Raw genomic sequence first — 27489 nt, forward strand, 5'->3', positions numbered from 1 at the left:
ACTTGACTGTAACAGTGTCTTTATAGGTTTTCCTAAAAATCAATCAGACAGCTGCAGCTAATTCAGGACACTGCTGCTTGAGTTCTCACTAAAACCAAACAAGTTGAACACATCACTCCAGTTCTGAAGTCTTTACACTGGGTTCCGGTGCCTATAAAAATATGCTCCTCATATCTGGAACAAACTCCCAGAAAACTACAGGTCCGCTGCAACTCTCAGTTCATTTAAATCAAAGCTGAAGACCTTTCTTTTTGATGTTACCTTTCTTATAAATTATTGCTAATTTCTTATACTGAAGTTGATTTTTGTTGAAGCTAAATGACAATCAGTAAGGGTAAAATCAAAATTAAATGACTTGAGTAGACAGTGTTTTGACTGTTCTGATGAACATTTCTAAACTATTAAGTGACAAAAAGGAGATTTTTATTATTAATGTTGGCTGAAACAAACATTAAAGTGAACTGATTAACTTGGTGCCTTTTGGGATGTTTTTGTTAACAATTTGTGAGATTAGGGTTGTGGCCATTCTGGGGGTGTTTCTGAATGCGGGTGTGATATCAATTTTATGGTAAAATCTACAAGAAGCAGTTGGAGCTGTTCAGGATTTTGCAAAGGTTGCTGTGATTTAACTGAGCCTTTACCCTCATGTTGTCCTCGGGTCAAATTGACCTGTTTTCCTATATCAATGTTCTTTTTGACTACCCAAAATAACATGATTGATTCCACACAACGCTCTTTGTCAAGAACAAATCTCTACTTTCATTCATTTTGGGGTCTTATTCAGTTTTATAGCATTTGAAAAATAAAATTGATGTGGTTTTGACAAAAGTTGACATATTCCAGTCTGATTATCCATCAACATACATTCCTTTAATTTTAGTCTAAATAATTCCTAATTTCTGCTTTCCTAACTCAAACAGGTACGATTTCCTATAAATGAGGTTTGTTTGACTATAAATTCCAAAAATAACTGTAAAACTAAAGTGTAAAAAAACATTGAACAAAAGCATCAAAAGTGATGAAATAAGGGACAAAAACGTAAGAAAAAGTTAAAAACATCAGCCTCAGCAAAGTGTTGATTTTCAATATTGACGGGAAGACAACACAAGGGTTAAAGTGACGACTATATTGTAGTGTAAAAAGAAGTACTTCCACTCTTGGTTATGGGTAACCAGAGTACAAAGTCACATGATCATGCAGGGCCCGTGGTGGATGAGGTAGTAAAGAAATATGGTTCTGCCTGTGTAGAATGCTACCGTATTTGTCAACAAAATTTGGGTTTCCACAAAATTGTTAATAGTGCTCCAATAACATGTATCCCATACTAGCAGTCTAAAATCTGCTATCTTATCTGCTTTTATATGTTTTTAACTTCTCTTTAATGTTTAATTTCTCATACTGCAATGTAACTTTTATTTTGTATTTCATTTTTGACTGTTTTTTAACTGCTTCTTTTACTGCACTGTAATTTTTACTATTTTAATTGTTTTGTGTAAAGCACTTTGAGTTGCCCTGTTTCTGAAATGTGCAATACAACTAAAGCTGCCTTGCCTTGCCTTAATGGGAGGAGGGGGGGATTTTATTATTTACATCCTGAAATGTTCTTGTTGTTAGATTTCATTTTTGAATTTTAGGGATTTCCCTTTAATTAAATAAATGTTGGTGCTACAGGTCCTGAGGAAATGAAGGGGATATAGTTGTTGTCTCCAAAGTCGGGTCTGAGGAAAATTAATCAATTTCCCTATTATTTGATTTTAAACAATACAACTGCATGCACATAGAGTTTCCCAAAAGAAACTTCATAAAACTGTTGAAATGTGTGAAAAAAATGCACTTAAACCACTTTTTAAGTATTTGATTTTTTTGGTTATACTGTCCAATCGACATCTTTATTCCCTAAAGTAGATTTGTCATGATGGTTTTTGATTGATTATTGTGTTTGTCCACCTTTGGCAGGGCTATTATTTTATCTGTTATTCTATGGTTCAATCGTAAAGGTCAACACCAGTTTTGAAAGAAATACTACATAATCTTCTGCTTACAAAGGAAAAGCAACACAACTCACCCCTGCTCAACCCATGCAGTGCTGTAACTGCAACTTCGCTGCTGTTCAGCAAAGGATACACAGTATTTTAGTCAAAGTTATACAGAATAGAACAGAATAGAACAAGAATAGAATAGAATAGAACTTCAAGTAAAGTGTGACCAAACAAAATCAGAAAGGTCCTGCGCATTGCGCACTTGCAAAATAAACATTTGACAATAAATAAAGCTTAAGGCCACAAAGACCTTTGAAAAGGTTTTTGTGACCTAAATTGTCAATGAATACTTTAATGTCAGTGTCAACCACCTTATTGATCTGATAACAAGTTTCCCCCGTCCCGCAACTGACCTTGTGAAGTTGCCAAAAGGCCTTTCAAATCCCCTGAAAAATGAAACAAAAAATTCCCAAAAAAACCCCCCCTTGTTGTTTTTTAAGGGGGGGGGAAACCAAAAGCAAAGGGGTTTTTGGGGTTTTTTGGGCCCCTCAGAGGGGGGCTTTTTAAAAAAATCAAGCCAGAAAATTTAAAATGGGCAGCACAAAAAAAGGTACAGGGGGGGAAAGTGAATGTAAAAATGCTGTTGACCCATGGAAAAAAGCGCGGAATGTCCCCTCTTGTAGTGGCACTAGCCCCGCTAGGATGTTTATTTGGGGGAAAAAGGGAGAAGCTCAGCCTTGGAAAAAGGTTTTTCCAGTCACCCAAATTTCCAGAAACCCGCAGCAACCGAAAGAAACCCTGCCAAAAAAGGCCAGGAACCGCCAAAAAACTCCCCAAAACCCACCTAATTTCCCGAGTTGTGGGGTGGCCCCCAGCCCAAAAAAAATCCCCTGTGGTTTTTTGGGGGGATCCGGTAGAAATTTGTAAAGCGATAAAACTGCGTTTGACAGCCCGGATGCTACTTGGAAGAGCAGGTGTTTTAGCCCCTTTTTTTGGGGGGTTGTATTAAACGGCTAAATCCCCCTTGAACATCCATGGAGACTTTATTAGTAAATGATCAGATTAGTACTAAGTAAAAGTTTTGGGTTACTTTGTAACTTTTAAAGTAAAAAACTGTAATTTCTTTTTTAAAAACATACTTTTTAAATGGAGTACTAGTTTTAAAGCCCCTAATGTACATATAATATTACAGTGACTTTACAAGGACGCCAATATGTCCTTGGGGGGGATAGTTTTTTTTGGTTTTAAAACTTTGCTGAATAAAAATCTACTGGGATCTTTAATATTTAGGGGTTCATTTGGGAATTTTAGCCACACGGGGAAAAGGATTTTTTGGGAATGACTTTCAAAAATTCTATAAAAAAACCAAGAGGATGAAAAACTGCCGGGGTTTGTTTCTTATAAATTTGGTTTCCGGAAAAACGCCCTTTCCCAAAAGTTAGCTGCACTTAAATTTGGAGCTAATTACAAAGTGAATGCAAAAAAGGGTAACTTTAATTTTAAAAGGGAAAAGTTAACAATGTGTTTTGATGTTAGTTTAGCTTTTTCCCCAAAAGTAAACCAAAAACCGTCTTAAAAATGGCTTTAGATGTAGTTACGGGTTTTTTGGTCTGAAATATCAAAACCTTTTGGGAAATATCATTGACTTTTGCTGGTCCCAAAAAGTGACTGCCGGGGTACCCGGATGAAAAAGGGCATTGGGTCTTTCCAAAAGTTTGCCCCCGGGGCCCCAAAGATTGCCCCTCGGGGTCAAATCTATTTTTGTAGGAAAAGGCCCCCGGGTACATTTTTGACCCCCCAATTGATTTTGCCATTTCCCAAATTTCCTTTTTACTCCCTTGTGGCTCTGGGGTTATGGTAAGGGGTTTTTTCCCCCCAATTTTCAACTAAAAAAAAAGGGTTTTAAACATTTTTAACCCCAAACCTTGCCGTTTTACTTTTGGGGAGGAGGAGGGGGGTTTTTTAATCTATCAGAAAAAATTTAATTTTGCCCCCCTTCCTCATTTAAAGTGGCAATTGGGCCCCAAATGGACCCGTTACCAGGGACAGTCCTTTTTTGAAAAAGTGTTTAAATTTTTTTAATGGGTTGGGGGTTTAAAACCCCTTTAATTTGGGGCCCAAAGAAAACCATAATCCCCAGTTCACTCTTTCGATTGTTTCACGGGAAGGTTTCTTTGGCATTTTTTTCAACCCTGTATTTGAAAATTTTTACCCTACAAGATCCCCCTTTAAAAGGTTTGCTGCTCGGGAAACCCCTCAGTTTTCCAGCTGGGGGTTGGCTAAGGGAAAAAGGGCATAAAAAGGGTTGTAATGAAGGGAAATTTAATGTGGGCCCCTGGCAGCTTTGCATGTTTGTAGTCATTTAAAGGGGGGGCTTTTTCAAAAAAACTGGCAAAGGTTTCTCCGTTAATGCAGCCTTCCCTCATCTAAAAGGGGGCCGGGACTATCCGGGCCCAAAAATTTGAGAGAGCCGGGTACGTGGGGGGCAACCCCTTTGAAAAGCCAGATCCCTTTTTGTCCTGACTCTGGGTGGCTGTGGGAAACAAGAACCCCCAAACCCCCCACCGTCTGCCTCAGGGGAAAAATAACAAAGGGGTTTAACTAAAAACCAATTCCAACATGTTTTCCTTTGCTGTGATCCGTCGGTTTAGGGGAAAAAGGTTTTGGAAGCAATTTTGGAAAAACATATTCCCTTTAAAATTTTGGGGACCCTTAATTTTAAAAATAAACTTGTCATTTATTCTGGGGACAAACTAAGAGAAATTCTTTCTTAACTACCTAAACATTTTTTGGCTTTTTTTGAGAAAATGAGCAGATAACTAAATTCTCCCTGAGTGTCTAACGACTGAATGGAATGACACGTTTTTTCTTATTAAATTATTTCAGTTCTTGGCTTTAAAATAACTTTCTTTTCACCGATTCCAACACGAAGACCGCTACTTGTCCCACGATTTCCCGTCGATTTCCCCCTCTGGTGTGGGCTTTCCCACCTACGGTTTCCTTTTCAAAAAAGTTTATTTTGTGGGCAAAGTTCCCGCAGCCCGTTAAGTCACGCAGCCCCCAAAATCACCGCCCCGAGTCACAGGTAAAATTGATCCTGAGGAGGTTTTCCGGGGAACAAAATATTTTTTTTTTGCTCTCCAAAACTGTTTTTTACTTGTTCGGGGGGTAAATTTATGAGTACCGGTGTTCCAGGGATGCCCCCCGGCAGTAAATGTCAAACCCGGGGTGCCAAAAAAAGAGAGATTCAATGTGGGGCCAGAGGGATGCGAGCCAGCATGGCTTACTGTTTGGGGCCGTGATCATGAGCTGGCATAAACCCCAGTGTAAGCTCAAAATTTTCTAAAAGATTTAGTAAACATTTGGAGCAGAAACGGTTGTTGTTTTTGGGTCAAATTTAATTACAGAAAGAGTCAAAAGTGAAAAACCCCCGTGGGCCATCCATCCAAAGATCCCACCTATTAAAAAAAACAAAATTTTTTTCCCCACCTGACCTGACTCCCGAGACTTTACCCCCTACCCCCCCTCTCCTGACCCTCTTGCCCCACCCTTTAAAAAATCCTATGCAAAGACATAACTCTAAGAATTATTTGTGAATGTAAAAGGGATGCAATGAAAGGACAAATGTCTTAACACATACAGTACCATGAGTGCAATAATGATAAAATGCTTTGATTCCTACATTATAAATTAAATTTGCGGTGCCAAGATAGCTCAGTTGGTAGAGTGGGCGCCCATGTTTAAAGGTTTACTCCTCAACACAGCGGGTCCAGGTTTGACTCTGACCTGTGGCCCTTTGCTACAAGTCATTCCCCCTCTCTCTCCACTTTTATTTTTTACCTATATGTAATTGTTCCTCCTTGTAAAAAAAAAAAAAAGAAGCATGTTTAGAATCTTCTTTTCCGGACTTTACAATGACCCTGTTTGTGGTTAACAACCTTCAGCATATGTTTTATTTAAACAATATATTATTGCAATGTTTCAATAAGTTCTCATTTTCACTTGGCACATTCTGCAACACAGATGAAACAAAAGCTTTAAAAGCTTTGTTTTGTATCATACAAGACTTAAATGACATTTTCAATTTCAATTTTACAAAAACAACTTTAATTCAATTTACTGTTACGGGTTAGAGAAATGCTCAAGATGAAAACTAAATCTTTGATACAGAAGGAGAAACGCCTTCACAAAGCGTATGTATCCAAAGGAGAAATGTTGACATACTTTGATTTATGAGTGAAATCAACCAACAGCAACTATCAAAATATATAGTTAGTCAAAAGAGGTCATGTATAAAATGTTATTTATTGATAGTCATAGTGAATCAATTAACACTACAGCTGGAAATAAAAGGACTTGCAATCAAAATACTCTGAATTTTATATTTATTGTAAAGATTTAGATTATGTATCAAAAGTATGAGTCACTTTCCACTCCAGTGAGAATATAACCACCAGAGGGCAAAGTGAATTCAGAAGAAAATTGAAACTTACAAAATCTCCTCAAAAGGAATATTCAGTTACAGCCAGCAGATGGTTTCGATATTAACCTGGACTGTACTCTTTGATCAGACGTATTTGTTCATTTGTGCAGGCTGAACAAAGTGAACTGAACAGAAAGGTGATTTAGTCACCCTACACATTTTCTGATCCACGTGTTTGTCAGTTGACGGTGAAACACCTCCTTGTTAGTTACAGATCATCATTGATCAATGATTGTCCTGCAAGTGAAATTTAAGTGCATTTACACTTTTCTCAGCTTTTCTCCTCTGGTACTGAAGTTAAGTTATATGGCAAACAACAGTTTGCAGTGAAAGCAGTGTTGTCGCTTATTATCAAATATGAAACATGGACATTTTATTTCAGCAATTTCAGGCACTGGTGATAATAGTGTGTTTCATTTAACAACAGAGCAGGATAGTCTTTGTTAGTTCTTGCTTTGTGGGTCTTAGCCACAAAAAAATATATGAAGGTGGGTTTTACCAACAATCACTTAAAAAAAAAAACAAAAAAAAAAAACACCCCTCACCAAAATGTGTACACTAAACTTTTGAGTCCTCTGTTGCTCATGATTCCTACACAGGCAACAGCACAGTGCAAGCCATAACACCTCAGCTTTGTGCGTTCACTCTCCTCTCCCCATCAGTCAGACTTGTCCTTCTTTTTGCCTCCTCCTATGGGAACTTTGCTGACCACTGCAGAACCAACAGCAGTCACTCCTCCAGCTACAGCACAAACTCCTCCTTTAACCAGCCCCACTCCCATCGCAGGCAGGGCGGCTACAGAGTAGACGGTGCTTTTGGTGAGGTCCAGACTCTTTCCACCTATCCAGGTCACACCACCCACCGTCGCTCCTACAGCTCCCTTGGTGGCACCGTACAAGCCCCCCGCCAACCTGCCGAACATGCCCGGCTGCGTCTGTGGATGGTCCTTGATGTTGTCATCTGGTTTAAAACAACAAGAGATTGATTAAACTACTCATTTCAGTACTACATCACACAGGGTTGTTTCTTCTTTTTCTACTTATTCTTCTTTCTCAGTTAAAGAGATAGTTCGGATTTGTTCAAGTAAAGTAGATGGAGGTTGGCAGGGCCCCAGTTGGGAGAAGCAGGCAGGAGTACCGACACAGTAGGGATGGGAATCACCAGACGCCTCCCGATACAATATCATCACGATGAAACATCTCTCCGTTTGTACATCTCACTTCAATTTTATTGCTGCAAAATATGATTGTCAAGAAGACAAACTGACGAACACATATATAATAAAAGATCGGTACTTGGCGTCTGTGTATCGATACAGTATTGCCACAGAAAATATTGCGATACTATGCTGTATTGATTCCCCCCCCCCCCACCCCTATGACACGGGCGCTAAGCAAAGTACTGCTGTGGACACCAACTAAAAAAAACCTTGGTTTAGGTCTACGCTATATGTAGAACTTTTCACAGCTTTACCTTGCCTTTAAATAGCTCTGTTTAAAAAGGTCCCATGGCAAGAAAATTGCACTTTGAAGTATTTTAACATTAACATGAGTTCCCCCAGCCGGCCTATGGTCCCCCAGTGGCTAGAAATGACGATAGATGTAAACCAAGCCCTGGTTATCCAGCTCTGCCTTTAAGTAAATGAAAGCTCAGATGGGCTGATCTGGAATCTTGCTCCTTATGAGGTCGTAAGGGGCAAGGTGAGCTCCCCTTTCTCTGATTTGCCCGCCCAGAGAAATAGGCTCACCCATGAGAGAGAGACATCATGGCTTTCAAACACGAAAAGAGGCAGTCCAGTCAAATCCACACCCACAGCCTCCACCTTGCTAAAGAGTTAATTATAAAAATGGATGCAGAGTAATGTTCTGCCAATAGGCAAAGCAATTAATTGGCGGTTTTCTGATTAGCATTCTTTTTACATACAACACATGGCTGCATTTACACGTGTTCCATCATTCAAATATAAAAAACATGTGTCAAATTGGATAGTGCTAAAGAGCTAAAAAGTTACAGTTCAAACATCTTTTGTAAACAAAGAACACATCTGTACCTCAAAGAACATTTAATTCATAAATCTGCACATATTAAAAGGGGTGATAGAATGCTTATATAGATTATTTCACACTGTTCCTTAAGGTCTCCTAAAAAGGTATGCAACATTGGTTGTGCTGAAAATGGCCCGGTTGCTATTTTACTGGCCCTAAACTACCCTGCGAATTTGGCCCTATTTGGAACAAGAGCTTTTCTTCCAAATATGGTATGATCATGAATATTTTAGATGAGCTGCGCACTGATTGGTTGAGCAAACCACATACAAATACTGTACATTGGAGACAATACAGCAGATGTCATGTCTCAGACACTGCAACGTTATACATTTTTCGTTTCTAAATTCACTCCAGATACTTTTTTTATGCAAGAAATTTATAAACTATATAAAGCTCAAATATGGGACGTTTTACGAAAATTGATGGCTAATTGCAAATTTGGTAAGACGGACGGTAAGTGTCGGACTTCAGGAGCTCGACACACTCTGACGATGACAGCAGCAGCCCGCTGCGCTCCATTCCCAGGGCAAAGTCACCATTTCTGGGTTACTGGACTACCGGAACTTGGGGCTTCCCGGAGCTGGCCGGCTGCCGGAATAAATACAGTATATTCACAGTTTGAATTTCATCACAGCACTTATATCACAGCTACCCTAAGGTCTTACAAAGTTAAGCCAACACTTTTGTCAGATTTCAAATTAATGCATTTTTGTGAATTTTAGAGGTCTTGTTCGGAGGAGGCTAGCTAGCTCTCATTGATAGAGCTTCATCCAGCTTACCACGGGCACTATCAATCAAACTAGCGGCCAAGAGGCGTTTATTTCCCCAATTGTTAGTTCAAATAACTCAACACACATATTTATTATAAGATTAACTGGAACCTGTGGTAAGAGATTGCGGGCATAACGAGCTGGCTGACCGCGCTCTCACTCACACACACACCGCCTATTTAGCAGGAGAGGGGAGGGAGAACAGCAAGCTGCAGGCCCTGGATCTGGCAGGGCAGTCGCGTTTGGTAGTCCAGTAACCCTGAAACGGTGACTTTGCGCGGTTATGGAATGCAACCGGCCATGACGGAGATCCATCGAGCTTACAGCGTTCCTGAACGTCGACACACAGTCGGACGAAATTTGCAATTAGCCATCAATTTTCATAAAAAACAGCACATATTTGACCTCTACATAGTTGATTTCTTGCATTAAAAGTCTCAGAAGTGAATTTAGTACTGTAATGTATGTTAAAAAAAAAAAACTCAGATCTGCATGACCTAGATTCAGAAGACTAGCTGACCTCAGATCAGTGGTGTACCCTATGCAAATGTTGGGACATGACAAAGACTAGAGACCAGAGCCAAATAAGGAGGAGCCACATAGTTGACAACTGCTAGCTTTGTTGAGATCTGCCCGTTTTCAGAGGCAGTTTCAAATTGTGAGATTTTCAGATGACAGGTGTCAATGGGATTTTTAAGTTCTATGTATGTCCTATTCACCCTTCAAACTATCATTTTGAAAAGGCAAAATCCGTTTTGCATTATATCACCCATTTAAGTTTACCAGAAGCTGATTGCTGTAGAAAGAGTTAATCACTATTCCAAATCTATAATCTACATTTCCATCTAATTTGTCCCACATATAGTTCTTTGACTGACTACATGAAAACCTTTAAAAATGTTGGAGTCAATAAACACAAATGTATCCCTATCTTAAGGACCTAAACCTACCTGTAGCTACTGGCTCATCATTGAGGTATGCAGGCATGTCCTCAGGCACCTGCCCCGCCTGACTCATCTCTCTGGGAAAATAAATGACACAATTAAGTACAAAGACAATATAAACGCAGATGTACAGAGTGGGGAGCAATAGGAAAATAGGGAATTAGGGAAGCACCAAAAACAAGACTGTTTTTTTACCTCTTAAATTTTGAACAAAAATAGCAATGCCTTTGTTCTACTTACTTGGTACATATATGAGTTGCTTTAAAGGTCCCATGGTATGAAAATGTCACTTTATGAGGTTTTTTAACATTAATATGCATTCCCCCAGCCTGCCTATGGTGCCCCAGTGGCTATAAATGGTGATTGGTGTAAACCGAGCCCGGGGTATCCTGCTCTGCCTTTTAGAAAATAAAAGCTCAGATGGGCCGATCTGGAATCTGGCTACTTATGAGGTCATAAGGGGCAAGGTTACCTCCCTTTTCTCTGCTTTGCCCGCCCATGAGAGATAGGCATCATGGCTTTCAAACAAGAGTGGCAGTTGCCCCCCCCCCCCCCCCCCCCCCCCCCCCCCCCCCCCCCCCCCTCCCCCCCCCCCCCCCCCCCCCCCCCCCCTCCCCACCCCCGCAAATAACATCCAGCACTATGTGCGGACTGGCTCTAGTGCTAATTCTGCACCACGGCGGAATTTTGAGAAGGAGACTTTACATCTGGTATCAGAGGGCCACTAAGGGTTATATAAAAGCATCCAACGAGCACCATGTCATCGGACCCTTAACTTTCATACTGCTTATGTGACCAGCCTACACACTATAGTTTTTAAAGGCCTTTATTCCAAATAGACAACATTTTTTATATGCAAGTCTACAGGGGAAGCCCTAACTTATGTCAATAGTTAGACATGGGGATGTTAAGCACACAGCATTTGGGTGTGCTGCTGCTGATCCTAAAACAAGGCAGACCTGTTCACGGTTTGCCACAGAGCTGTAGGCTGCAAGAGGTTAAAATGTGTTTTTACTCAAGAACAGGCTTTCTAATAATAAACTAATTAAGAAATACGTTCAATATGTGGCTTTCTAGACTTCTGGAAAACAGTAATAAACAGGACATTTCAAGATAAATGACTCCATATCCCCTAAAGTAGAAATGATCTGAGGCCATGTTTTTCTTTTGAGAACTCCTTATGCAGTTATGAAATCTACGAAAGCGTTATTCAGTCATGGCGTTTAAGATGAACAAAAGGACGGCAGCTGAGACAATTTACTGATGGGTAAACTACATTACACCGTGTATGTCCTTGACAGGTTCAAATTCAATATACTCATGAGGACTTGGCTAAAGGCCCGACGTACAATGTAAAACTTGTGCTAACGTTAGCTAACCTACCACATTTGTTCATGGCATACTGCGTTTACGTTAACTTAAGCTAACGTTAACCCTAGCTACATCCAGTGAAAATACGGACACTTTCTTAAGCGTTGTCGAATTACTGTGCAATTCAACTTGTCAAAGTTGTTGCCCGTCTCACTTTTAAAGCTATAAATGATTAAACGTATTTAGCACGGCGAACTATGTTGTTTATTTTGTTGCCTTTTATCGCCATCATTAGCCATTTGTGGAATCTTCTAGCTGAAACAACCAAACACGTCACGGCTCTCCTGAAACAAAACATCACTTTAACGTTTTTTCGTTCGTTTGTTTTATAAAAAGCCCTTTAACCATTAATCCTTCGACGTTTGTTAGTATTTCCTCAACACATCTGTCCCAATTACACTAATGGTAGAAGGTGCTGGCATTGAAGGTGGTTTGCAAGATAGTATGGATCGTTGTTGTTTTTGTGGTTCTGCTGAAGTTCTCATGGCTGACTCTCATTACACAAACAGAACCTCAAACTAACCGTTCGCTCATTTCGCACTTACCTTGTTTTGTAACGTTATCAAACTGATACAGCGCACTGTGCGGGACTTAAAACTATGCGAGCAAAACAATAATTGCAGGTTCCACGGCCTGTAATAGCTGCTGGTGGTTAAGCCGTGTTGTCTCTCTCTCTGACTAACGTTATATTTTGAAGGAGACAGTCTCCGCCCATTAAAACACACAGAGGGAGCCACACACTGTCCGCAGGATGGAGCACCTATCCTCTGCCTAATTAAACCACATCAGAACACATTTAGCTGGTAGTGTCTAGATAATACCAATGCTGTTCAAACGGAATTTGCAGAAATTATAGAATTAATCAGTGATGAAATTAATTAGAAATGATTATAGATGATTTGGTGGTTAAAAACGAGCAACTGTTTTGGACCCACGTTAGAAAAGTATCGCAGGGTGTATTATAATGCACGTGAGAACAGAAGGTTTATTTGCGTGGTGCTCCTGGCCATCACTTTGGCGCGAGAGGAGAGTCGGGACACCAACACCACAACAACATCCTCCCCTGAAAGTGGAAGTGACGTCCATCCTACTTTTTTTCTTTCATTTTTTCAAATCCTGCATCAAAGATCGTCTCTTTTATGAAGATATGTCACGTTATAGTATACAAACAGACCAGAATCAAATACCACTATAATACATAAAATTAAGATACATTTTTATGAGGAGAGAGGAAATTGCATTAATGTAAACCAGGCAAAGTGGGAAACTTCGCCCTGGCTGCAAAGCCTCGAGGGGTATATATTTATTGTGTGTCAGTTTCTTTGTGGTAATATTTGCTAATTATTTTGTGCACCTTACTAACTGAGTGTTGTGGGCCTCAGACAGGTCCAGCATACATGTCTTCACTACCTGTTCTCTGGAGACCTGTGTTTACCCCCCTCGTGGGTTTGTTTGTGCATGAATGTAGGGCCTTCAATCAAAACAAAGGCAAAATAGAGTGGATATATATTACAGATACAACCACGGTAACCAAAATAAACATTTGTTGAACATTTTAAAAAGTGAAACAAAGCTGTTATATCTATACATTTATCCACTCATACCCACTAATCCTGTGTGACGCGGCTCTACAGCTCACACTGGGCTAGAGGCAGGGTAAATCCTGCGTCTGCACAGGTCACCAATCTCAAAAGCTATTACAAAAAGATTCTGTGAGCACAAACAAATCTATTTTTAGATGTTGATCTAAAGTAACGTAATTGTATCTGCAATCTAAAAATAATAAGGAATTGTTGTAATCATGTCTGTGATCACGTAATCATGTCAACAATTGACATGTCAAAGTCTGCTTTATTGTCAATTTCTTCACATGTCAAAACATACAAAGAGATCGAAATTACGTTTCCCTCTATCCCACGGTGACAACAAGACATTTATAACCAATTAGGTCCACAGACAAACATAACATTCAAGTAAACAATATAAAAAGTAAAAATAAGAAGATATATACAATGAGGAAAATAAGAGCAGCATGTAATCATGAAAATCATGTCAATTGTTGTAGTCTTGTCTTACTGGGACAGTTACATAGAATAGAGCCATTGTTAATGTTATCATAATAGCTTTCCATTTTATGTCCAGTCTGTCTGCTGTGAAAAGGGAAACCACGTGACTCCAGCTCTTGTTTCCCGCCTGTATTCGTAATGATTTATTGAGTACCCGGAAACAGCAGCAGAGTGACAGCTCTCTCCTCTAAAACTCACATTTTAGGCTGCATGCGGATAAAGTGCACGAGAAGAAGGAGACACCTTCACCACGGCTGAATCAGATGTTAACCTGACTGCAGCGGGTTTTGGATTACAAACTCGCAGTTTAGCGCTAAAGCGAGTTTCCTTTTCGGTGTGAAACATCTCGAGTTGCCCAACTGAAGACTCAACGTCGCTGGCTCGTCGCCGTCGGTTCAGCATTCAAAAGTTCCGCCGTCTGGAAAGGTGAATGACAATGATGTTAATTACAGCCCTATTATAACGTTGGTGGTATCAGCATTGATGCCAGAGGAGTGGACGCCCATCATTTTGTCAATGATTTCCTGCAGAGTGGCGCTACATTAGCCCCAAAAGCCTAACGTTACATCTTTTAAAGGAAGTTTTTAAGATCTTGGTATTTTATGTATTTGGTTTTTCTTTTTGTGAGTGTTTTAGCTTGAGTCTGTTTACCTAAGGTGCTCAGTCTAAGGGGAAAACGCTGTTTTTGTCCAATAATAAGCTGTTGTGTAAGTTGCTATATAAATCCCATTTAGTTTAAAGCCCCCCCCCCCCCTCCAGTCCAAAATATGTTTTTCCTATTGTCTTTTCATTTGGTTGTATAGAGCTTCACTGTGCAGATGTTTGTGTGAGTGCAGTTTATCACTACACGTTTTTACATTAAGCTACTGAAGGAGGAAAGTTTCTCTGTGCTCACCTTGTGTCCCATGTTTACATGTGTAGGTAGGAGCATCATTTGTGACATCACAACTAGTGTGTAAGCCAATCAGGGTTCAATGTGCAACTTACACAGGTAATGTGCATCCGTAAAGCCTCCAGGTTATGGAGCTAGAACTGTTTCTTTATTACACGCGAGAATATAAATGATCTGAGAGAAGGAAAAAAAATGTTTGAGAGAGAGAAAGTTTTCATACCAATAGCAAAAAAAAAAAATCTCTCTCAAAATACTTTTTAAACTCTCAAATATAATTTTTTGCTATCGTTGGGGAATTTTTTTTTCTTCTCGAAAACGTGTATCATAATTATACAAAGAGTAGTTTTATGTCTTAAATCAGTGTTTCTCAAACTTTTAAAAAAATGTTTTAACCCCTTTGTACTGTTTTTTTTTTTTTTTTTAAGCTATGTACCTTCTGAACAGCAAAACATTTTTGGTAGGGAAAGAAAAGTTTATATAAAAAGGAACAAAACAGCGCTGGCAGTGATTCACTAAACAACGGCCTTGTAACTAAAAACATTTAAATGCTATGTTTCAAATGTTTAGGATCCATCCCTAATTCATTCTTTATAATTATTACACACAATTAATTTAGGAATTATGCATGACATTTTTAAAATTTAAAATGTCATGTACCCCTTGCAGTACTCCAAAGTACCCCTAGGTGTACACGTACCCCCATTTGAGAACACTGTCTTAAAACATTAGTTTTACTTAGTTTAACTGGATCCAGTAATGCTTGTACTTGGTACATGCAGATGTCCCTCTTCAATCACAGATTACCAACCAGGGGTGTTTCTGCATTTGCGCCAGGTTACATGATATGATTTGATTTTAAAAGAATATATTCACATAGTAACATTAGTCAACTGTAACACCTGAACACTACATGTTGTAGTTATGTACAAGTACGTATAAAAGAAAAATACTAGTCAGTAAGCGAGCAGGGAAGTTTTAAACAGGTAGCTAAAAGTAATGGACAATCAGTTCAAATGATTAGCTAAAAGTAACCGTGGATACATGGTTGAAATATTCAGCTTCACTCCAAGTAGTAGGATAATAGTGATTGCTGACTAAACAACTCAACCAACAATATTGTGTTATGTTAATTCAATTGTATTGTACAAAATTCACAAATTCACTTTTATATAATGACAATGTAGTAATAATAATATACAGTATGGATTGATAAAGTGGTACGTGAGTTTATCTGACATGCTGTGGGGGTAACTTGGACCAAAACGGGAACCACTGTCCCAAATCAATGGCTAAATCGCTTAGAAAGATGATTACGATGTTATACAATGATGTAGTGTACACCACAAGATTCCTTAATCAACATCTAAAAAAAAAATGCTATTAATTTTATAAACTTATACAAATCAGAAACAGAGAAAAACTAAAGTTAATACTCCATTATTCTAATAAATCAAAGTTATAATTTCCCATTCCTTTTATATGCTCATCAATGAATCAAATCCCTTTCAGCAACAAGAGGCATGATCTTCTTGCACTGCAGTAAACAGACTTATAGGTTGGAGACGATGGAGCGTCCTTTGTACGTCAGTTACCGCAGTGTACTGTATGTTGCATAGATTGTTTTTCAAAATGGGTTGATGGTTTTCATGTGTAATGAGATTTTGGTTCCAGCAGGTGCCAGTGTAGCCTCACTGTTAGTAGCTCCGCTGGAGGACTTGACCGACTACAAGAAAAGTGTCAACTTAGTTTTTTGAGCACCGGAATTCTTTCAGCACTGCATATCCAGAAGTGGTCCTTTTTAGTTTTTCTCCATTTTTGGTCACACATAGTTAGGCACACTGTTATGTTCTCAACAACATGTTTTGGTAACGGGCTAGTTAATGGCCCTTAATGCCTTCAGTCAAGGTTGAAAGTTAGAAGTTAAATATGTTCCAAAGTTCCTTAAGGCCCATTCTGTAACCAGTTATCACCATTTGATTAGTTGATTGATCAATTAGTCAACCGACAACTAGAACCCAACTATAAAAGCTATATTGATAACCAGTTTACTGTGAGAAGCATTTATCAAACAAAACCTTTCACTGGTAGTTGGCAGTGATTGGCAGATAAATCGATAATGAAAAAAGTGGTTAGTTGCAGCCCTGTAGCTGACTTTAATTACCTGGACAGCCTTCATTTTTCTATTTCTGTTGCTGGTTTTGTTGTATGTCTTGTAGAGGTGGTGTAGCATTTTTGTCAGGATGAGCGCGTACCTGTGCTTTCAATTTTGTTATTTTCACATCCCGTTGTAGCATCTACATGGTTGTACAAATAACCTCACATCCCATAATTGGTGTTTAATGTAGGCCTGGTAAGTCCTCACAGGAGTCATGGGGCAAGAGTCAGTAGTTAGCCATCAGCCCACTGGGCAGAATTAGCTCTCCACCACCCACCTCTCCCTCTGTGTGAGCAAACAATATACTAACACAAATTAGGACTCGCTGCTTTGTGTCAATTGAGCGTCCAACAAAGATGCTACACAGAGTGATATGTCATTAGTGAGCAGGTGGCGAAGAAGGACATAGAGCTGTTGCCTCTCCAACTAAGTAATGAAGAGGTTTCCATAGCGACCAGGCTGCCTGTTTCCATCCCTGTGCCATGGGGGGCAGCAGAGATCAAAGTTGGCTGTCCTCAATTCTGCTGTAAGTGGAGGGTTAAATGCCGGGGTTGCAGAGGGAAAGCCCCTCATTAAAGTTAACCAAATCTCCTTTAAGACACAGCTGACATGTTACTCCAGAGGCACCAGGTACAAGTTGTCAATAGAGCACGGCCGATAAAGGATTTTTAGGGCCAATACAAATATTTGGTTATTTAAAAATCCAATATTCCGATATAACGTATTTTAAAAAATCACGTAAGAAAACATAGACTTCCCTAACATTAGTTATTTATGAGTTCTCACTAAAATAACGTGATAATATTTGTTTTATTGTCACAACATGACAGAGGAAACATCAAAATATATTAAAGTTCTGATAAATGAAATGTTTAAAAATACAAATTTAAGATATGAAACTTTAAACAAAAACACAATAACAAAAAAAAATCAGTGTTTCCAACAGGGATATTGTAGAGCGCCCTTTGGTCCACAAACTATGCAACGCCAACACTCGGAACATGGTGGACCGTCCGTTTTTTATTTGATCTTGGCCGATATTTTTTTATGGGCCATTATAAATACCAATAGCGATAGTTCAGGAAATGCCTAATATCGGCCCACCGATATATCGGTCGAGCTCTAATTGTTAACAATCGACTCTCTAGAAAAACCTTCCAGACAGGAACCTCTTGGGCTTCATCAATGAGCAGTAAGTGTCTGCTGTTGCATTTTTGTTGTTTTGACACAAATCCTGCTGCTCTTTGCTGGTGTTTGGCTTTTGGTCCCAGCCTCTAAGTAAAAGGATTACCCATTAGCCTGACTATTTATTTGGGGGGGGGGGGTGTAATGGTGGGCACCGAGGTGTGGCCAGGTTGTAGGACTGTCCTAATTAGATAACTGTAACCCTCATATGAGCAGCTACACTCCTGGTGGTCGTACTGGACACCTCAGTTTTGTCTGGGTAAACTGCGAGAACAAGCAGTTAAGGCAAGTAGGTCGGGGGGGGGGGTGTCTCAAATCCTTTTTAAACCTTTTGTCATTTATACAGGGATTTATTTATCAATAAACAATGCTAATAGTATTTGTGGCACAAATTTACCAGACTAAATTTAACACTATAAAGCAGTTTGATCTCATAAGAATTTACTTTTGCATGGGACCTTTTACTTTAAATGTAATTTTTTTTAAATGGCACAATATCAGTTTTAATTTCTTTAAGGTTGTTGCTAAGTGTTCTCCATTTTGTCAACGTTGCCCTTTGCGTTTGGACTGGTTGTAACCTGTTTGCCTAAAAACCTGCTGCTGCCTCACCACAGTATTCTGCAGCCAGACTTGTGTTTTTGTGTTGTGTTTTCTCTAGATGTTTAAGTTTCTCCTCTTTTCCCCATGAGTCAAGTTTAATTGAGTGTATGATTAACATTCAAGGAGAAAAACACCCATGTGCTTTTATTTGTTGTCCTAGGTCATGTTGGTCATTTGTGTGCATAACTTTTTCTGCAAGTGTAACTTTTCCAGATATGACTAAAGGGTGTGGTGACATATTGGATCGGCAGCTACAGTGCACCATCTGTGTGAGACAGTAATAACTGAGCTAGTGATTGATTGCCTGTACCCAGCAGTGTCTTTTTTTTTTTTTTTTTTTAAGAAGAGTCCAGACAAAAGCCACGACCCTAACCCTCCCGCTGTTTTTAATAGTTCTTTAGGATGTGCAGGGAGAGAAGAAAGAGTAGTAATGTGTGGGCTTCAGCCTTCTAAGGAGGCAAAGTGAAAGAAGATTGAGTGCCTAAAATGAAAGTAGTTCAGAGAATGTTAGATTGTTATGATGGTTCAAGGGCTTGTCTACAAATGTTAGAATTAGAGCGTGACCGATATGTCGGTGGGCCAATATTAGGCATTTCCTGATATATCATTTTGGCATTTATAAGGGCGGTTAAAAAAAACGCCCTTAGGGCTAAACCGCCCTTAGCTAATAGTATTTGTATTTTTATAATAGTATAAAAAAAAACAGAGGTGGTTGACGGTCCTTTTTTTTTTCTAATATTCATTCCTTCATTCATAAGGACAAATAAATGATTCTGATAAATGAATATTTCAAATATAAAAATGGACAGTCAACCACGTTATGAGCGTTGGTGTTGCATAGTTTGTCCACCAGAGGGCGCTGTTGGCAACACTGATTATTTTTTTGTTATTGTGTTTTTGTTCAAAGGACTTTAAGTTTCATATCTTAAGTTTGTATTTGAATACATTTTATTTATCAGACCTTTAACATATTTTGTCCCTATGTTGTGACAATAAAACTTATTATTATTATTATTATTATTATTATTATTATATATAAATAAATAAATAATGTTAGAGAAATCTCTTTATGTTTTGTTACGCATTTCTGGATTATTTTTTTTTTCTTTTTTTCTTTTTAACATAAATATCTGCATATCGGATTTTTAAATAACCAAATATTCGTATCGGTATTGGCTTTAAAAATTGGTCTGGCGCTAGTTCGAATTAAAAGTTTACATCAGTTTAAGGCTTGGTAATGACACATTTTCTTTCAATGTTAATGTACAATTAAAGAAAGGTTTGTTTTTTTCTTTCATCCTAAAGGCTCCTTCAGTGACCCCTCTTCTTCTCTCCCATCCCCTCCGGAGGGCGATAAGGTGTTTCTGGAGAAAAGCTTGTCTTATCTCCCTGCTGCCCTCTGAAGCAGTCATGTTTTATGGGTTGTAGTTCTTTTGTTTCCTTGTCGGCTGCCTCTCCCTGATCGCTCACACTCATTCCTCATGGAAGTTGTTTGAAGGCCTAGAATAGCTTTGGAAAAGAAGCCCCCCTCCTCCTCTTCTTCTTCTTCTACTCCTCTGTTCCCTCTTTATTGAATCCCGCCTCCGTATCATTTATCTCTGCCCCCCCCCTCCCCTTTTTCCCTAGTTTGAGGGGGCCGTTAGGGGGCATCCTCTTTTCTCTCCCAGCTGGGTTTGTTGACACAAAGTCAATCTACGGTTCCCTTTCACCTCTGCCATCCCTCTTTTTAACTCTCCCCCCCAACCCCTCAGCTCAACCCTCCGCTTTCCTTGAACAGTAAAGCTGCCACAGCTGTGGACTGTATTAGCATAGCTGCTAAGGAGCGCGGGGGTGGGGGGGTTGCCTAATATATTGCAGCCATTACCTTTTGTTCAACAGTTGACAGTTTTAAAACATTTCAGCTTCTCTCTGTGCGAAGGGAGTGAAGAGAAAAGGATAATTTCAGTGTAACAGCTTTTTAAATATGGGACACAGAAGTTGGGGGGGGGGGAGGGGGGGCAAATGGAAAGTAAATGCCTGAAAATAAGTCAATATCTAATTAGTGCAGTTATACAAAAAAAAGGTTATTAGAATATTTTTTCATTTCGCATAACTATAACAGTGTTTTCATGTCTGACATTCATAATGTCATTAGGACAAATCCCGCTTTGTGCTGATGGCACAGAGGAAAAGAAACTAATATTACAGCTCGTAAGCAGTGATTGATGTTTCATTTAAGCTAAATGATTTGTCTTTTTTCTTGCTGTCAGCAGGTGTTGGGATGAACAGGTCCAGGTCCAGTTGGAATAAAAAAGCCCCCCAGCCCCCAGTCACCAGGATGACCCGCAGCTCCAGTTCACAGACCAGGCCCACCGACCCCACAGAGACCCAGGACTCTGGGCCGGGTCCGTATGGTAAACAACGAAGGAAGCAGACAGACTCTGCTTTGGCCCAGGACCTCAGTCAGATGAGTGTGAGTGGACTGGATGCTTTACCTACGAGGTGGGGACATACAGTATAGTAGTAACTTTTACCTCATTATTTTTTTAAATGTATAAATGATAACATTACAGCAGTCAAATATGAAAACCTAGCAGAAGGCCACACTGTTGGATCACCCATTAATAAACCGAGAGAGAGAAAAAAACAGAACGTGCATACATAAATACACACATATCTACATACAACAAAACAAAGGCATACCAGGTACAAATCCCCAGGTTGCAGTAGTAGCGATGTCTGGTCCAATATACAACTGGTCTCACATTTTGAAATATCCATAACCCTTTGAACATGTTATAGTATAACTCTGCCACACTAGACGAGTTGTTTTTTTTCTGTGGTCTAGGCCTGCACAATTAATCGTTATAAAATCACAATCTCAATTCAACCTGTTCACGATTTAATTTTTAAATAACTTTGATTTAAAAAAATATATATACATACTTTGATTCTCATTTAATTTTACAATCCGACTGCATCACAAACGCTGCTACTTTCTTCTGTGAGTTTTAAACAAAGACTGTAGAAAACAGTTTTTTTTTTCTCTGTGTTTACAGGCTTGTGATGATGCGCAACGCTATAGGTGCCCAAAAAAAAAATCAGTTTGGTACTGCCAATTAGTTTTGTTTTTTCATGATTTTCATCAAATTGTGGCAGAGAATTGTGATATTAATTATAAGCAAAAAAAATCGTGAGTCATATTTTTCCCTGAATCGTGCAGGCCTACTGTGGTCCAATTTAGACTGAGAGGCTGCACCCATGCTAGCGGCTTTGTGAGGCTGTACTTAGGACAGTAGTGTTTTGGCTAAATTCTAATATGAGCATTCTTACAATGACAATGCTGACATGTTAATGTTTAGCAAGTATAACTTAACCATGTGACCAATTACTTTAGTTTTACAGATATTTGGTTGGAACCAAAGTATCGGACAATTTGAAATGTTGACCTGATGGTGGCTCTAGAGGAAAAATCAGGAAACCTTAACTGTCATTCAAATTATCATGTGGGAATCAATGGCTGTCTGTATAATATCAGTCTGTCAAGCACATATTGACATATTTCACAGGAAAAGTAACACTGCTTAGAAGAAAAGTCGGGGCATCTCCAGCACTCAGCAGACTTGACCAACGGGGGAGCATGCATGTCTCTACAATATTTCATCTTAATCCATACAATAGTTGATATTTCAATCTGGATCAAAGTGGTGGAGGAATGAATGAATGACACTCGCCACTTCTTTTATTATTCCCAGCGGCAAAATGGAAACTTTACAGCAGGTTAGCAAATAAGACACAGAAAAATAATGTGCACAACACTATACAATGCTTATTGAAAGCAGCTTAAGAAACTAATTAGAAACTGCTTCTTCCAACTGAGGAGCATATCCAAACTTAGAACTTTGGTTTCAAAGGTTGAGTTGGAAAGGATCATCCATGCTTTTATGTCGTCTCGTTTAGATTATTGTAACTGTCTTTACCGTCTCCAGGCTGTTCATAACTCTGCTGCAGCGCTTTTAACCCTTGTGTTGTCTTCCGCGTTAAAATTGAAAATCAACACTTTTGTTGACGCTTTTTATCGATTTTTCTTCCGTTTTTGTCCCTTTTTTCAATGTTTGTCACTTTTTTTGACATTTAACACTACGTAACACTAACTTATTTACTTTAGTTTTATAATTATTTTTGGAATTTATGGTCAATAAACCTTATTTATAGGAAATTATACCTAATGTTTGAGTTAGAAAAGCAGAAATTAGGAATTATTTAGACCAAAATTAAAGGGATGGATGTTGATGGATAAGCACAGACTGGAATATGTCAACTTTTACTCACTACTATTTCAAAAACACTTCAATTTGTTTTTCAAATGCTATAAAATTGAATAAGACACCCCAAAATTGATGAAAGTAGAGATTTGTACTTGGCAAAGACCGTTGTGAGGAATCAATCATGTTATTTTGGGGAATTAAAAAGAACATGGATATAGGAAAACGGGTCAATTTGACCCGAAGACAACATGAGGGTTAACTTGTTTTGGCATCACTTCACTAGTTACCAGTTTATTTTCGAATTCATTTAAAAATTCTGGTTTTTACTTTTAGAGCCTTCTTCTTATGTATCTAACCTGATACAGCGTCACACTTTCTCCCAGAGTCTGAGGCCATCAGGTCAGATGTTGTCAGTGGTCCCCCGCACTCATTTTAAAACCAGAGGGGATGGATTATTTCAGGGAGTGGCACCCGAGCTGTGGAATGTACTGCCCTCTCTTTACGTTGTTCAAATTCTGTTGATTCTTTCAAAAAGCAGTATTCAAACAGGCTTTTACTTAGACAAGGGTTTTTATGTACCCGTTTTCCTTTGCATGTATTTTATTTATTGTATTTCACCTTTTTGTGAAGGACTATGTAATTTATAAGTGCTATATAAATAAACTTTACTTACTTACTTAAATAAATGAGAGGGATATGATTACTGTACATATACTGTACATGTGTAATGATGACTGTAAAATGACAAAATGGCTATTTAATATATTCTAACGGAGGACAGCATTTAAGTGTTTTCCTCCGCCCAACGTTAAAACCCAAGGAATTTTGTAGTGCTTGCGATACCTCATGCCAGAAGTTTTGAATGTTTTTTTTTTTTTTTTTTTTGAAGAGATAATAAGCAGTGAGTGAGGCTTTGTTTTTCAATTAGGACGTGATGCGAAGGAGTGCCTTCAGTTTACTGCACTGACTAGAAGATAAATGAGTCTTGTCCTATCACAGACGCTTATAGAAGTTGAATTAAGTCAGGCATCCCTCCACATCTCTTATTTATATCGGAATATTTAGTTCTTTTCCCCAATATCTTTCTTGAACTGTTTATCGCCCGCAAAGTACGTGCAGTAGTCATAGAGGGGCTTAACAGACAGAAATAATGTATCTTTCTTTATACAGTATAATCCCTAATTTGCTAGTATCTAAAAACAAAAACAAAATCCTGTTTGGGGAGTTTATATGCCTCTGGGTTTACATTATAAAAAATCTTTTGCAAGTAATTATGTCAGGGATTGTCCTAATTAGATCGGGATGTTTTATGTCTTTTCTTGTCCTGCTCTCCAGTGAAGGACAGATGTCCAAAGGTAACTGTGGCCCTGTGCAAGCTGGTCAGTCCTTTGGGTCCATGTCTAGTCTGGGCAGTCCATCTGCGTTAGCAGCCAAGTCCTCATCCCGGGGCGGTCTAGCCTCTGTGGCTCGACTGGTGAAGCTTGGCCGCTGTAAGAATGTGGTGGTGGTGGCCGGAGCAGGAATCAGCACAGCCAGCGGCATCCCAGACTTCAGGTTGGTTGTTTTTAGGTTTTGTTCTCTCTATATCCTCATCTTTCTCTTCATCTTCTACCATTACAGTATATGAGTCGTTAACCTATTTAGTGGATATAGAAAAAAATTACGAGTAGGACATTTCTTGTTAGCTGCTCTCTCATTGAAGCTTTACCATAATACCCAAAATGTACATGTCAAAATGCCTGTATTTCCACATTTTCAGGACTCCAGGAACAGGCCTTTATGCCAACATGGAGAAGTACAACATCCCTTACCCTGAAGCTATTTTCAACATTGACTACTTCTCCAACGACCCGCAGCCTTTCTTCTCCCTGGCCAAGGCTCTGTATCCTGGCAGCCACCGACCAAACTACATACACTACTTTATCCGCATGCTTCATCACAAAGGCCTGCTGCTCAGAATGTACACCCAGAACATCGACGGACTGGAGAAACGTGAGTGAGACCTTTTTTTTAAAGGGAACGTTAAAAACAACAACTCTGTACTGGAAAATGTTCAATATTTAAATGTCACATGTAACGGGTAAATGTAAATCCAAATGCATCCCTTTCAACTACTAACCTAAAAGCATTTTTAACATACATGTAAGCAGACAGAAATGAATAACTTTCATTGAAGACGTTTACTTTCAATTATCAGGGAAAACATACCGCATAACAGCATTCTTGTACATGTACAGTATGTCCCTGAACGCACCACCTGGAAACATACTAGATGTGTACAAAGCTTTTTCTTTTTCACAACCAATAAGTAGTTGTGTTGTACTGACTGCTACCCTGTCAATGCCAGTCTGTTTTGTTTTTGAAAGCTGGATGTCCTAGTTTGCTCTTAACATCCGTTAACATTTTATAACTTTCTTTCAAGTGTGTGGCATCCCAGATGACAAACTTGTGGAAGCTCATGGTAGTTTTGCCACAGCTTCCTGTCACCTGTGCTACACCGCATACTCTGCTGAGGAGGCTAAGGTATGTCTTACATGACCCCATGTTAAAAAAACATTCAAATTTAGAAAAGTAATACACTTTATTTGCTGTTGGAGTAATGCTTTCTTCTTTGTTTGTTTTGCAGCGTGCCATAATGAACGACACTGTCCCCATATGCACATTCTGCTCTGCAACAGTCAAACCTGATGTTGTGTTTTTTGGAGAGGACCTTCCACAGAAGTATTTCCTCCACACTAAAGACTTCCCCAAAGCAGACCTGCTAATCATTATGGGCACATCTTTACAGGTAAACATTTCTAATATCTACATTCAAGATTCATTATAATCTTTAAATGGGTTAGAATACATTTTTTGAGTAGATAGTAAATAAAGCTTGTTGTTTCAGATTGAGCCATTTGCCAGCCTGGTGAACACTGTGCGGTCCACTGTGCCACGTCTCCTCCTGAACCGACATGCTGTGGGTCCCTTTGAGAAGGTCCCACCGCGGAGAGGAGACCACATGGAGCTGGGTGACCTGGTAGACACAGTGCAGAGGTTCTCTGAAATGCTGGGCTGGAACGATGAGATTGAGGAGCTGATGAGGTGTCAGGAAATATTGGTGGGTTCAATGTCAAACACAAGGCCTTTTATTTAAAAAGAAAAATTGTTGCAGGCTATGCATGAAGTTCTAAGTCTCTGGGTTATTTATTATTCTTATCTTTTGCTAAATTAAAAGGGAAGTGGGGAAATATAATATATATATATATATATATATATATATATATATATATATAATATAATACAACACACACACACACACACACCACACACACACACCACACACACACACACACACACACACACACACACACACAGTGTGTTTCCTTGGTCCATACACTGTATGTAGTAGATACCGACCACGATTATTTAGGGGATTGCTCCGGTGCCGCTGGAAGATCCGCTGGATGTCGCTCATTTTTGGCCGGATGTCACCTTTAGCTTTCTTTGTGTTGGCATTCTAAACTCCGGTCGATTTATGAGGACTATGGTAAACTGTTCCTCAGATCTCTCTAGACAATCTGTCAAATCTGAGTTTTCTGTTGCAATGGCTAAAACAACTTTTGAAAGAGCACGTTCCAACAAGCTATTTAGCAGAGGCACCGTTGTTGCGTCCGACGCTTTGCGCCACCCAAGGCAATTGGGATTGGTTTAAAACAAATGCTGTGTGTGGATTAGCTAGACCCTCGACTGCAGTACTGTGGAGGAAGGTTTGGCAATGCGAGACTACCCATAATGCAACAACTCGACCTCCAACAGCTCAGTCAGAGATTCATGTGTGTTATGCAAGTAGTGGGGATGTAGCCTCAATCCTCGAGCAAAGATGAAGAGTGGGCTACGAGGTCTTTTAACTTTTTTAACTCCACACCCCCATATTTTCTTCATTTTCAAACTTGCAGTCTTCAACTCTAACTGAAGTGCACTCAAATGACAGCACTTGAAGCAATTTATCAGACTTCACACAGCTCCCTCTGGAGCCACATATGCAGTAAATGTAAATGGACTAAGTAGCGCTCCCCTTTTATTATTATTAATTATTATTGTTATTGACACTTGTGCTGACTATGGCAATAATTTCCCTTTCTGCAGAGCATCCCTACATTAATAAGCAGCCCTGGGTCAGTAAGCGGACAGCCATCTTGTCAGAGCAGAGGAGCTCCAGAGCCTCCAGGTGGGATGGAGACATCCAGGTCCAGACCAGGAGGTCAACGAGCAGCCAGCAGCGGCAGCGAAGAGACCGACTCCGAGACAGACAGCAAGAGCTCTACATCATCCAGCCTGAGCAACTGACGCCGCATGTTTCATAACCGATGACACTGGAAATGTTTTCTCTGTCCTTAGTTCAGACTAAGACTGTTCTCCTGTTAACTATATACACACACTTTACTTTTCATCTGGTTAAGTTCTAGTGGCAAAATGTTTTTGGAGTTAGTGTGTCATGTTCATATGTAAATAAAAACAAATCAGTTTATCAAGCATATTTAAAGCACTTATTACAGAGGGACCATCCAGAACACTAGTAAATGTATTTCTAAAGCCTTTAATAAATGTTCTTCAGGTGTTTTATACGTTCCATGTCAGTAAACTAGTTAATGTTATATAACAGGACAACACTGTATTTTAAACTATATTTAATAAAAGCATTGTGTAATTTGCATCTTGTTTATTTTTTGAATATTTATGTAGTACTGCATGGGTAAAAAAAAAAAA

The 27489-nt window shown here is 39.2% G+C and overlaps 2 protein-coding genes and 1 long non-coding RNA gene across 5 annotated transcripts; 2 read left to right on the forward strand and 1 right to left on the reverse strand.

Annotated features, from left to right (window-relative positions):
• Positions 1–3140: 3140 nt before the first annotated feature.
• LOC116693555 (uncharacterized) lies at positions 3141–27433 on the forward strand. Its single transcript, XR_004332951.1, has 3 exons — positions 3141–3153; positions 15496–15505; positions 27338–27433. It is a non-coding gene; the product is annotated as an uncharacterized LOC116693555 (long non-coding RNA).
• tmem263 (transmembrane protein 263) lies at positions 6268–12347 on the reverse strand. Its single transcript, XM_032522566.1, has 3 exons — positions 12141–12347; positions 10231–10301; positions 6268–7422 (listed from the first exon to the last, which is right to left on the reverse strand). Exons 2-3 carry the CDS (start codon positions 10295–10297, stop codon positions 7121–7123), a joined length of 369 nt encoding a protein of 122 aa, XP_032378457.1. The 5' UTR covers positions 10298–10301; positions 12141–12347; the 3' UTR covers positions 6268–7120.
• Positions 11476–27433, forward strand: si:dkey-103i16.6 (SIRT1 domain-containing protein). 3 transcript variants are annotated; one of them, XM_032522564.1, is made up of 9 exons: positions 11476–11491; positions 13867–14087; positions 20746–20974; positions 24076–24294; positions 24500–24732; positions 25163–25263; positions 25367–25528; positions 25628–25840; positions 26869–27433. In XM_032522564.1, exons 3-9 carry the CDS (start codon positions 20754–20756, stop codon positions 27067–27069), a joined length of 1350 nt encoding a protein of 449 aa, XP_032378455.1. In that variant the 5' UTR covers positions 11476–11491; positions 13867–14087; positions 20746–20753; the 3' UTR covers positions 27070–27433. The 3 variants fall into 3 exon arrangements, with proteins under 3 accessions (XP_032378455.1, XP_032378456.1, XP_032378453.1); XM_032522565.1 differs by lacking the exon at positions 13867–14087 and having other exon boundaries at positions 11491–11510; XM_032522562.1 differs by lacking the exon at positions 11476–11491 and having other exon boundaries at positions 13802–14087.
• Positions 27434–27489: the final 56 nt, after the last annotated feature.

Source organism: Etheostoma spectabile, chromosome 8, assembly GCF_008692095.1.
Source record: "Etheostoma spectabile isolate EspeVRDwgs_2016 chromosome 8, UIUC_Espe_1.0, whole genome shotgun sequence".
Classification (NCBI taxonomy): domain Eukaryota; kingdom Metazoa; phylum Chordata; class Actinopteri; order Perciformes; family Percidae; genus Etheostoma; species Etheostoma spectabile.

Coding starts and splice junctions, on each gene's coding strand:
- tmem263 (XM_032522566.1), bottom strand. CDS start 10,297: ATGAGTCAGGCGGGGCAGGTGCCTGAGGACATGCCTGCATACCTCAAT. Junction 7,423..10,230: donor TGATGAGCCAGTAGCTACAG/GTAGGTTTAGGT, acceptor GTTTTAAACCAG/ATGACAACATCAAGGACCAT.
- si:dkey-103i16.6 (XM_032522564.1), top strand. CDS start 20,754: ATGAACAGGTCCAGGTCCAGTTGGAATAAAAAAGCCCCCCAGCCCCCA. Junction 20,975..24,075: donor CTGGATGCTTTACCTACGAG/GTGGGGACATAC, acceptor CCTGCTCTCCAG/TGAAGGACAGATGTCCAAAG. Junction 25,841..26,868: donor TGAGGTGTCAGGAAATATTG/GTGGGTTCAATG, acceptor CCCTTTCTGCAG/AGCATCCCTACATTAATAAG.